This window comes from Oncorhynchus mykiss, chromosome 26 (genome assembly GCF_013265735.2).
Source record: "Oncorhynchus mykiss isolate Arlee chromosome 26, USDA_OmykA_1.1, whole genome shotgun sequence".
Taxonomy (NCBI): domain Eukaryota; kingdom Metazoa; phylum Chordata; class Actinopteri; order Salmoniformes; family Salmonidae; genus Oncorhynchus; species Oncorhynchus mykiss.
Genome location: NC_048590.1, coordinates 569,309 through 582,068, shown reverse-complemented (window position 1 = coordinate 582,068; position 12,760 = coordinate 569,309). Strand labels below are relative to the sequence as shown.

Below are 12,760 nucleotides of genomic sequence, written 5' to 3'. Positions count from 1 at the left end.
GGTCTCTCACTAACCCCCAGGCATCCTGCTGTGGTCTCTCACGAACCCCCAGGCATCCTGCTACTGCTGTGGTCTGTTACGAACCCCCAGGCATCCTGCTACTGCTGTGGTCTGTCACTAACCCCCAGGCATCCTGCTGTGGTCAGTCACTAACCCCAAGCATCCTGCTGTGGTCTGTCACGAACTCCCAGGCATCCTGCTACTGCTGTGGTCAGTCACTAACCCCAGGCATCCTGCTGTGGTCTGTCACTAACCCCAGGCATCCTGCTGTGGTCTGTCACTAACCCCCAGGCATCCTGCTGTGGTCTGTCACTAACCCCCAGGCATCCTGCTACTGCTGTGGTCTGTCACTAACCCCCAGGCATCCTGCTGTGGTCTCTCACTAACCCCCAGGCATCCTGCTGTGGTCTCTCACGAACCCCCAGGCATCCTGCTACTGCTGTGGTCTGTTACGAACCCCCAGGCATCCTGCTACTGCTGTGGTCTGTCACTAACCCCCAGGCATCCTGCTGTGGTCAGTCACTAACCCCAAGCATCCTGCTGTGGTCTGTCACGAACTCCCAGGCATCCTGCTACTGCTGTGGTCTGTCACTAACCCCAGGCATCCTGCTGTGGTCTGTATCTAACCCCAGGCATCCTGCTACTGCTGTGGTCTGTCACTAACCCCAGGCATCCTGCTACTGCTGTGGTCTGTCACTAACCCCCAGGCATCCTGCTGTGGTCAGTCACTAACCCCAAGCATCCTGCTGTGGTCTGTCACGAACTCCCAGGCATCCTGCTACTGCTGTGGTCAGTCACTAACCCCAGGCATCCTGCTGTGGTCTGTCACTAACCCCCAGGCATCCTGCTACTGCTGTGGTCTGTCACTAACCCCCAGGCATCCTGCTGTGGTCTCTCACTAACCCCCAGGCATCCTGCTGTGGTCTCTCACGAACCCCCAGGCATCCTGCTACTGCTGTGGTCTGTTACGAACCCCCAGGCATCCTGCTACTGCTGTGGTCTGTCACTAACCCCCAGGCATCCTGCTGTGGTCAGTCACTAACCCCAAGCATCCTGCTGTGGTCTGTCACGAACTCCCAGGCATCCTGCTACTGCTGTGGTCAGTCACTAACCCCAGGCATCTTGCTGTGGTCTGTCACTAACCCCAGGCATCCTGCTGTGGTCTGTATCTAACCCCAGGCATCCTGCTACTGCTGTGGTCTGTCACTAACCCCAGGCATCCTGCTACTGCTGTGGTCTGTCACTAACCCCCAGGCATCCTGCTGTGGTCAGTCACTAACCCCAAGCATCCTGCTGTGGTCTGTCACGAACTCCCAGGCATCCTGCTACTGCTGTGGTCAGTCACTAACCCCAGGCATCCTGCTGTGGTCTGTCACTAACCCCCAGGCATCCTGCTGTGGTCTGTCACCAACCCCCAGGCATCCTGCTGTGGTCTGTCACTAACCCCCACACATCCTGCTACTGCTGTGGTCTGTCACTAACCCCCATGCATCCTGCTACTGCTGTGGTCTGACATTAACCCCCAGGCATTCTGCTGTGGTCTGTCACTAACCCCAGGCATCCTGCTGTGGTCTGTCACTAACCCCAGGCATTCTGCTGTGGTCTGTCACCAACCCCAGGCATCCTGCTGTGGTCTGTCACTAACCCCCAGGCATCCTGCTAATGCTGTGGTCTGTCACTAACCCCCAGGCATCCTGCTGTGGTCTGTCACTAACCCCCAGGCATCCTGCTACTGCTGTGGTCTGTCACTAACCCCAGCCATCCTGATGTGGTCTGTCACTAACCCCCAGACATCCTGCTGTGGTCTGTCACTAACCCCCAGGCATCCTGCTACTGCTATGGTCTGTCACTAACCCCCAGGCATCCTGCTACTGCTGTGGTCTGACATTAACCCCCAGGCTTTCTGCTGTGGTCTGTCACTAACCCCAGGCATCCTGCTGTGGTCTGTCACTAACCCCCAGGCATCCTGCTGTGGTCTGTCACTAACCCCAGGCATCCTGCTAATGCTGTGGTCTGTCACTAACCCCCAGGCATCCTGCTGTGGTCTGTCACTAACCCCAGGCATCCTGCTACTGCTGTGGTCAGTCACTAACCCCAGGCATCCTGCTGTGGTCTGTCACTAACCCCCAGGCATCCTGCTACTGCTGTGGTCTGTCACTAACCCCCAGGCATCCTGCTGTGGTCTGTCACGAACCCCCAGGCATCCTGCTACTGCTGTGGTCTGTCACTAACCCCAGGCATCCTGATGTGGTCTGTCACTAACCCCCAGGCATCCTGCTGTGGTCTGTCACTAACCCCCAGGCATCCTGCTGTGGTCTGTCACTAACCCCCAGGCATCCTGCTGTCGTCTGTCACTAACCCCCAGGCATCCCGCTGTGGTCTGTCACTAACCCCAGGCATCCAGCTACTGCTGTGGTCTGTCACTATCCCCTGGCATCCTACTACTGCTGTGGTCTGTCACTAACCCCCAGGCATCCTGCTACTACTGTGGTCTGTCACTAACCCCCAGGCATCCTGCTGTGGTCTGTCACGAACCCCCAGGCATCCTACTGTGGTCTGTCACTAACCCCCAGGCATCCTGCTACTGCTGTGGTCTGTCACTAACCCCCAGGCATCCTGCTGTGGTCTGTCATGAACCCCCAGACATCCTGCTACTGCTGTGGTTGGTCACTAACCCCAGGCATCCTGCTACTGCTGTAGTTGGTCACTAACCCCAGGCATCCAGCTACTGCTATGGCCTGTCACTAACACCCAGGCATCCTGCTACTGCTGTGGTCTGTGACTAACCCCCATGCATCCTGCTACTGCTGTGGTCTGACATTAACCCCCAGGCATTCTGCTGTGGTCTGTCACTAACCCCAGGCATCCTGCTGTGGTCTGTCACTAACCCCAGGCATCCTGCTGTGGTCTGTCACTAACCCCAGGCATCCTGCTGTGGTCTTTCACTAACCCCCAGGCATCCTGCTAATGCTGTGGTCTGTCACTAAACCCCATGCATCCTGCTGTGGTCTGTCACGAACCCCCAGGCATCCTGTTACTGCTGTGGTCTGTCACTAACCCCAGGCATCCTGATGTGGTCTGTCACTAACCCCCAGGCATCCTGCTGTGGTCTGTCACTAACCCCCAGGCATCCTGCTACTGCTGTGGTCTGACATTAACCCCCAGGCATTCTGCTGTGGTCTGTCACTAACCCCAGGCATCCTGCTGTGGTCTGTCACTAACCCCCAGGCATCCTGCTGTGGTCTGTCACTAACCCCCAGGCATCCTGCTGTGGTCTGTCACGAACTCCCAGGCATCCTGCTACTGCTGTGGTCTGTCACGAACCCCCAGGCATCCTGCTGTGGTCTGTCACTAACCCCCGGCATCCTGCTGTGGTCAGTCATTAACCCCCAGGCATCCTGCTGTGGTCTGTCACTAATCCCCAGGCATCCTGCTGTGGTCTGTCACTAATCCCCAGGCATCCTGCTGTGGTCTGTCACTAACCCCCAGGCATCCTGCTGTGGTCTGTCACTAACCCCAGGCATCCTGCTACTGCTGTGGTCTGTCACGAACCCCCAGGCATCCTGCTACTGCTGTGGTCTGTCACTAACCCCCAGGCATCCTGCTGTGGTCAGTCACTAACCCCAAGCATCCTGCTGTGGTCTGTCACAAACCCCCAGGCATCCTGCTAATGCTGTGGTCTGTCACTAACCCCCAGGCATCCTGCTGTGGTCTGTCACGAACCCCCAGGCATCCTGCTCCTGCTGTGGTCTGTCACTAACCCCAGGCATCCTGATGTGGTCTGTCACTAACCCCCAGGCATCCTGCTGTGGTCTGTCACTAACCCCCAGGCATCCTGCTACTGCTGTGGTCTGTCATTAACCCCCAGGCATCCTGCTACTGCTGTGGTCTGACATTAACCCCCAGGCATTCTGCTGTGGTCTGTCACTAACCCCAGGCATCCTGCTGTGGTCTGTCACTAACCTCAGGCATCCTGCTGTGGTCTGTCACTAACCCCAGGCATCCTGCTGTGGTCTGTCACTAACCCCCAGGCATCCTGCTAATGCTGTGGTCTGTCACTAACCCCCATGCATCCTGCTGTGGTCTGTCACGAATCCCCAGGCATCCTGCTACTGCTGTGGTCTGTCACTAACCCCCAGGCATCCTGCTGTGGTCTGTCACTAACCCCCATGCATCCTGCTACTGCTGTGGTCTGACATTAACCCCCAGGCATTCTGCTGTGGTCTGTCACTAACCCCAGGCATCCTGCTGTGGTCTGTCACTAACCCCCAGGCATCCTGCTGTGGTCTGTCACTAACCCCAGGCATCCTGCTGTGGTCTGTCACGAACTCCCAGGCATCCTGCTACTGCTGTGGTCTGTCACGAACCCCCAGGCATCCTGCTGTGGTCTGTCACTAACCCCCGGCATCCTGCTGTGGTCAGTCATTAACCCCCAGGCATCCTGCTGTGGTCTGTCACTAACCCCCAGGCATCCTGCTACTGCTGTGGTCTGTCACTAACCCCCAGGCATCCTGCTGTGGTCTCTCACTAACCCCCAGGCATCCTGCAGTGGTCTCTCACGAACCCCAGGCATCCTGATGTGGTCTGTCACTAACCCCCAGGCATCCTGCTGTGGTCTGTCACTAACCCCCAGGCATCCTGCTACTGCTGTGGTCTGTCATTAACCCCCAGGCATCCTGCTACTGCTGTGGTCTGACATTAACCCCCAGGCATTCTGCTGTGGTCTGTCACTAACCCCAGGCATCCTGCTGTGGTCTGTCACTAACCCCAGGCATCCTGCTGTGGTCTGTCACTAACCCCAGGCATCCTGCTGTAGTCTGTCACTAACCCCCAGACATCCTGCTAATGCTGTGGTCTGTCACTAACCCCCATGCATCCTGCTGTAGTCTGTCACGAATCCCCAGGCATCCTGCTACTGCTGTGGTCTGTCACTAACCCCCAGGCATCCTGCTACTGCTGTGGTCTGACATTAACCCCCAGGCATTCTGCTGTGGTCTGTCACTAACCCCAGGCATCCTAATGTGGTCTGTCACTTACCCCAGGCATCCTGCTGTGGTCTGTCACTAACCCCCAGGCATCCTGCTAATGCTGTGGTGTGTCACTAACCCCCATGCATCCTGCTGTGGTCTGTCACGAATCCCCAGGCATCCTGCTACTGCTGTGGTCTGTCACTAACCCCAGGCATCCTGATGTGGTCTGTCACTAACCCCCAGGCATCCTGCTGTGGTCTGTCACTAACCCCCAGGCATCCTGCTACTGTCACGAATCCCCAGGCATCCTGCTACTGCTGTGGTCTGTCACTAACCCCAGGCATCCTGATGTGGTCTGTCACTAACCCCCAGGCATCCTGCTGCTGTCTGTCACTAATCCCCAGGCATCCTGCTGTGGTCTGTCACTAATCCCCACGCATCCTGCTGTGGTCTGTCACTAACCCCCAGGCATCCTGCTGTGGTCTGTCACTAACACCCAGGCATCCTGCTGTGGTCTGTCACTAACCCCAGGCATCCTGCTATGGTCTGTATCTAACCCCAGGCATCCTGCTACTGCTGTGGTCTGTCACTAACCCCAGGCATCCTGCTACTGCTGTGGTCTGTCACTAACCCCCAGGCATCCTGCTGTGGTCAGTCACTAACCCCAAGCATCCTGCTGTGGTCTGTCACAAACCCCCAGGCATCCTGCTAATGCTGTGGTCTGTCACTAACCCCCAGGCATCCTGCTGTGGTCTGTCACGAACCCCCAGGCATCCTGCTCCTGCTGTGGTCTGTCACTAACCCCAGGCATCCTGATGTGGTCTGTCACTAACCCCCAGGCATCCTGCTGTGGTCTGTCACTAACCCCCAGGCATCCTGCTACTGCTGTGGTCTGTCATTAACCCCAGGCATCCTGCTACTGCTGTGGTCTGACATTAACCCCCAGGCATTCTGCTGTGGTCTGTCACTAACCCCAGGCATTCTGCTGTGGTCTGTCACTAACCCCAGGCATCCTGCTGTGGTCTGTCACTAACCCCAGGCATCCTGCTGTGGTCTGTCACTAACCCCATGGCATCCTGCTGTGGTCTGTCACTAACCCCCAGGCATCCTGCTAATGCTGTGGTCTGTCACTAACCCCCATGCATCCTGCTGTGGTCTGTCACGAATCCCAGGCATCCTGCTGTGGTCTGTCACTAACCCCCAGGCATCCTGCTGTGGTCTGTCACTAACCCCCATGCATCCTGCTACTGCTGTGGTCTGACATTAACCCCCAGGCATTCTGCTGTGGTCTGTCACTAACCCCAGGCATCCTGCTGTGGTCTGTCACTAACCCCCAGGCATCCTGCTGTGGTCTGTCACTAACCCCAGGCATCCTGCTGTGGTCTGTCACGAACTCCCAGGCATCCTGCTACTGCTGTGGTCTGTCACGAACCCCCAGGCATCCTGCTGTGGTCTGTCACTAACCCCCGGCATCCTGCTGTGGTCAGTCATTAACCCCCAGGCATCCTGCTGTGGTCTGTCACTAACCCCCAGGCATCCTGCTACTGCTGTGGTCTGTCACTAACCCCCAGGCATCCTGCTGTGGTCTCTCACTAACCCCCAGGCATCCTGCAGTGGTCTCTCACGAACCCCAGGCATCCTGATGTGGTCTGTCACTAACCCCCAGGCATCCTGCTGTGGTCTGTCACTAACCCCCAGGCATCCTGCTACTGCTGTGGTCTGTCATTAACCCCCAGGCATCCTGCTACTGCTGTGGTCTGACATTAACCCCCAGGCATTCTGCTGTGGTCTGTCACTAACCCCAGGCATCCTGCTGTGGTCTGTCACTAACCCCAGGCATCCTGCTGTGGTCTGTCACTAACCCCAGGCATCCTGCTGTAGTCTGTCACTAACCCCCAGGCATCCTGCTAATGCTGTGGTCTGTCACTAATCCCCATGCATCCTTCTGTAGTCTGTCACGAATCCCCAGGCATCCTGCTACTGCTGTGGTCTGTCACTAACCCCCAGGCATCCTGCTACTGCTGTGGTCTGACATTAACCCCCAGGCATCCTGCTGTGGTCTGTCACTAACCCCAGGCATCCTGCTGTGGTCTGTCACTTACCCCAGGCATCCTGCTGTGGTCTGTCACTAACCCCCAGGCATCCTGCTAATGCTGTGGTCTGTCACTAACCCCCATGCATCCTGCTGTGGTCTGTCACGAATCCCCAGGCATCCTGCTACTGCTGTGGTCTGTCACTAACCCCAGGCATCCTGATGTGGTCTGTCACTAACCCCCAGGCATCCTGCTGTGGTCTGTCACTAACCCCCAGGCATCCTGCTACTGTCACGAATCCCCAGGCATCCTGCTACTGCTGTGGTCTGTCACTAACCCCAGGCATCCTGATGTGGTCTGTCACTAACCCCCAGGCATCCTGCTGTGGTCTGTCACTAACCCCCAGGCATCCTGCTACTGCTGTGGTCTGACATTAACCCCCAGGCATTCTGCTGTGGTCTGTCACTAACCCCAGGCATCCTGCTGTGGTCTGTCACTAACCCCCAGGCATCCTGCTGTGGTCTGTCACTAACCCCCAGGCATCCTGCTACTGCTGTGGTCTGTCACTAACCCCCAGGCATCCTGCTGTGGTCTCTCACTAACCCCCAGGCATCTTGCTGTGGTCTCTCACGAACCCCGAGGCATCCTGCTACTGCTGTGGTCTGTTACGAACCCCCAGGCATCCTGCTACTGCTGTGGTCTGTCACTAACCCCCAGGCATCCTGCTGTGGTCAGTCACTAACCCCAAGCATCCTGCTGTGGTCTGTCACGAACTCCCAGGCATCCTGCTACTGCTGTGGTCAGTCACTAACCCCAGGCATCTTGCTGTGGTCTGTCACTAACCCCAGGCATCCTGCTGTGGTCTGTATCTAACCCCAGGCATCCTGCTACTGCTGTGGTCTGTCACTAACCCCAGGCATCCTGCTACTGCTGTGGTCTGTCACTAACCCCCAGGCATCCTGCTGTGGTCAGTCACTAACCCCAAGCATCCTGCTGTGGTCTGTCACGAACTCCCAGGCATCCTGCTACTGCTGTGGTCAGTCACTAACCCCAGGCATCCTGCTGTGGTCTGTCACTAACCCCCAGGCATCCTGCTACTGCTGTGGTCTGTCACTAACCCCCAGGCATCCTGCTGTGGTCTCTCACGAACCCCCAGGCATCCTGCTACTGCTGTGGTCTGTTACGAACCCCCAGGCATCCTGCTACTGCTGTGGTCTGTCACTAACCCCCAGGCATCCTGCTGTGGTCAGTCACTAACCCCAAGCATCCTGCTGTGGTCTGTCACGAACTCCCAGGCATCCTGCTACTGCTGTGGTCAGTCACTAACCCCAGGCATCTTGCTGTGGTCTGTCACTAACCCCAGGCATCCTGCTGTGGTCTGTATCTAACCCCAGGCATCCTGCTACTGCTGTGGTCTGTCACTAACCCCAGGCATCCTGCTACTGCTGTGGTCTGTCACTAACCCCCAGGCATCCTGCTGTGGTCAGTCACTAACCCCAAGCATCCTGCTGTGGTCTGTCACGAACTCCCAGGCATCCTGCTACTGCTGTGGTCAGTCACTAACCCCAGGCATCCTGCTGTGGTCTGTCACTAACCCCCAGGCATCCTGCTGTGGTCTGTCACCAACCCCCAGGCATCCTGCTGTGGTCTGTCACTAACCCCCACACATCCTGCTACTGCTGTGGTCTGTCACTAACCCCCAGGCATCCTGCTACTGCTATGGTCTGACATTAACCCCCAGGCATTCTGCTGTGGTCTGTCACTAACCCCAGGCATCCTGCTGTGGTCTGTCACTAACCCCAGGCATTCTGCTGTGGTCTGTCACCAACCCCAGGCATTCTGCTGTGGTCTGTCACCAACCCCAGGCATCCTGCTGTGGTCTGTCACTAACCCCCAGGCATCCTGCTAATGCTGTGGTCTGTCACTAACCCCCAGGCATCCTGCTGTGGTCTGTCACTAACCCCCAGGCATCCTGCTACTGCTGTGGTCTGTCACTAACCCCAGCCATCCTGATGTGGTCTGTCACTAACCCCCAGACATCCTGCTGTGGTCTGTCACTAACCCCCAGGCATCCTGCTACTGCTATGGTCTGTCACTAACCCCCAGGCATCCTGCTACTGCTGTGGTCTGACATTAACCCCCAGGCTTTCTGCTGTGGTCTGTCACTAACCCCAGGCATCCTGCTGTGGTCTGTCACTAACCCCCAGGCATCCTGCTGTGGTCTGTCACTAACCCCAGGCATCCTGCTAATGCTGTGGTCTGTCACTAACCCCCAGGCATCCTGCTGTGGTCTGTCACTAACCCCAGGCATCCTGCTACTGCTGTGGTCAGTCACTAACCCCAGGCATCCTGCTGTGGTCTGTCACTAACCCCCAGGCATCCTGCTACTGCTGTGGTCTGTCACGAACCCCCAGGCATCCTGCTACTGCTGTGGTCTGTCACTAACCCCAGGCATCCTGATGTGGTCTGTCACTAACCCCCAGGCATCCTGCTGTGGTCTGTCACTAACCCCCAGGCATCCTGCTGTGGTCTGTCACTAACCCCCAGGCATCCTGCTGTCGTCTGTCACTAACCCCCAAGCATCCCGCTGTGGTCTGTCACTAACCCCAGGCATCCAGCTACTGCTGTGGTCTGTCACTATCCCCTGGCATCCTACTACTGCTGTGGTCTGTCACTAACCCCCAGGCATCCTGCTACTACTGTGGTCTGTCACTAACCCCCAGGCATCCTGCTGTGGTCTGTCACGAACCCCCAGGCATCCTACTGTGGTCTGTCACTAACCCCCAGGCATCCTGCTACTGCTGTGGTCTGTCACTAACCCCCAGGCATCCTGCTGTGGTCTGTCATGAACCCCCAGACATCCTGCTACTGCTGTGGTTGGTCACTAACCCCAGGCATCCTGCTACTGCTGTAGTTGGTCACTAACCCCAGGCATCCAGCTACTGCTATGGCCTGTCACTAACACCCAGGCATCCTGCTACTGCTGTGGTCTGTGACTAACCCCCATGCATCCTGCTACTGCTGTGGTCTGACATTAACCCCCAGGCATTCTGCTGTGGTCTGTCACTAACCCCAGGCATCCTGCTGTGGTCTGTCACTAACCCCAGGCATCCTGCTGTGGTCTGTCACTAACCCCCAGGCATCCTGCTGTGGTCTGTCACTAACCCCAGGCATCCTGCTACTGCTGTGGTCTGTCACTAACTCCAGGCATCCTGCTGTGGTCTGTCACTAACCCCAGGCATCCTGCTCCTGCTGTGGTCAGTCACTAACCCCGGGCGTCCTGCTGTGGTCTGTCACGAACTCCCAGGCATCCTGCTACTGCTGTGGTCAGTCACTAACCCCAGGCATCCTGCTGTGGTCTGTAACTAACCCCCAGGCATCCTGCTACTGCTGTGGTCTGTCACTAACCCCCAGGCATCCTGCTACTGCTGTGGTCTGTCACTAACCCCAGGCGTCCTGCTACTGCTGTTGTCTGTCACTAACCCCAGGCGTCCTGCTACTGCTGTGGTCTGTCACTAACCCCAGGCGTCCTCTTACTGCTGTGGTCTGTCACTAACCCCAGGCATCCTGCTGTGGTCTGTCACGAACCCCCAGGCATCCTGCTGTGGTCTGTCACTAACCCCCAGGCATCCTGCTACTGCTGTGTTCTGTCACTAACCCCCAGGCATCACACAGCACATTGAATGGTTGATGGTGTAACGGTCATAATGATGTGACATTAAATCTCCCTCTGTCCCAGGTGGTTAAAGAGAATGGTGGGACCCCTGGTCATAATGATGTGACATTAAATCTCCCTCTCTGTCCCAGGTGGTTAAAGAGAATGGTGGGACCCCTGGTCATAATGATGTGACATTAAATCTCCCTCTGTCCCGGGTAGTTAAAGAGAATGGTGGGACCCCTGGTCATAATGATGTGACATTAAATCTCCCTCTGTCCCAGGTGGTTAAAGAGAATGGTGGGACCCCTGGTCATAATGATGTGACATTAAATCTCCCTCTGTCCCAGGTGGTTAAAGAGAATGGTGGGGCCCCTGGTCATAATGATGTGACATTAAATCTCCCTCTGTCCCAGGTGGTTAAAGAGAATGGAGGGGCCCCTGGTCATAATGATGTGACATTAAATCTCCCTCTCTGTCCCAGGTGGTTAAAGAGAATGGTGGGGCCCCTGGTCATAATGATGTGACATTAAATCTCCCTCTGTCCCAGGTGGTTAAAGAGAATGGTGGGACCCCTGGTCATAATGATGTGACATTAAATCTCCCTCTCTGTCCCAGGTGGTTAAAGAGAATGGTGGGGCCCCTGGTCATAATGATGTGACATTAAATCTCCCTCTGTCCCAGGTGGTTAAAGAGAATGGTGGGACCCCTGGTCATAATTATGTGACATTAAATCTCCCTCTGTCCCAGGTGGTTAAAGAGAATGGTGGGGCCCCTGGTCATAATGATGTGACATTAATTCTCCCTCTGTCCCAGGTGGTTAAAGAGAATGGTGGGGCCCCTGGTCATAATGATGTGACATTAAATCTCCCTCTGTCCCAGGTGGTTAAAGAGAATGGTAGGACCCCTGGTCATAATGATGTGACATTAAATCTCCCTCTCTGTCCCAGGTGGTTAAAGAGAATGGTGGGGCCCCTGGTGATAATGATGTGACATTAAATCTCCCTCTGTCCCAGGTGGTTAAAGAGAATGGTGGGGCCCCTGGTCATAATGATGTGACATTAAATCTCCCTCTGTCCCAGGTGGTTAAAGAGAATGGTGGGGCCCCTGGTCATAATGATGTGACATTAAATCTCCCTCTGTCCCAGGTGGTTAAAGAGAACCTTAATGGAGAAATAGAGGAAAATCAGTCAATATATTCCTCCTCTCTTTATCCTCTCTCTCTCTCCCTGTTGGTCTCTCAGAGCGGAGTCTGCTGCCGCCCTTCCTGTTACCCAGAAGCCTTCTGGACCTGCTCCAATGCCCCCTGGGACATTGTCACCGCTGCAGTCAGCCCATGTTTACCATCATCTACCCCAAACTGTTCCCTCTCAGAGAGACCGCTCTGGCTGGGGTACACCGCAGGTAGCTAACCCTGACCCCTACCACCCCTGACCCCCAACCACCCCTGACCCCCAACCACCCCTGACCCCCAACCACCCCTGACCCCCAACCACCCCTGACCCCCAACCACCCCTGACCCCTAACCACCACTGACCCCTAACCACCCCTGACCCCTAATCACCCCTGACCCCTAATCACCCCTGACTCCTAACCACCCCTGACTCCTAACCACCCCTGACCCCCAACCACCCCTGACCCCCAGCCACCCCCAACCACCCCCAACCACCCCTAACCACCCCTAACCACCCCTGACCCCTAACCACCCCTGACCCCTAAACACCCCTGACCCCAACCACCCCTGACCCCTAACCACCCCTGACCCCTAACCACCCCTGACCCCTAATCACCCCTGACTCCTAATCACCCCTGACTCCTAACTCCTGCTCTTTTCTCTCTCTCTCTCTCTCTGCTCTTTCCTCTCTCTCTCTCTGCTCTTTCCTCTCTCTCTCTCTGCTCTTTCCTCTCTCTCTCTCTCTGCTCTTTTCTCTCTCTCTCTGCTCTTTCCTCTCTCTCTCGCTCTCCTCTCTCCCTGCCCTACCCTGCTCTCTCTCTGTCTCTCTCTCTCTGTGCTCTTTCCTCTCTCTCTCTCTCTGTGCTCTTTCCTCTCCCTCTCTGCTCTTTCCTCTCTCTCTCTCTCTCTCTCTCTCTCTCTCTCTCTC

General features: G+C 56.4%; 1 protein-coding gene across 9 annotated transcripts in view; it reads left to right on the top strand.

Moving 5' to 3' along the window:
* LOC110514501 (leucine-rich repeat-containing protein 28) overlaps positions 1-12,760 on the top strand; it is a 44,222-nt gene that overhangs the window by 28,705 nt on the left and 2,757 nt on the right. For all 9 annotated transcript variants that reach the window (XR_005039700.1, XR_005039701.1, XM_036963676.1 and 6 more), the window contains one exon: positions 11,903-12,062. Coding sequence is in view for 7 of the 9 variants with exons in the window: in XM_036963676.1 (XP_036819571.1) it covers positions 11,903-12,062 (160 nt within the window). In the remaining 2 variants the exon portion in view is untranslated. The remainder of the gene's footprint in view (positions 1-11,902; positions 12,063-12,760) is intronic.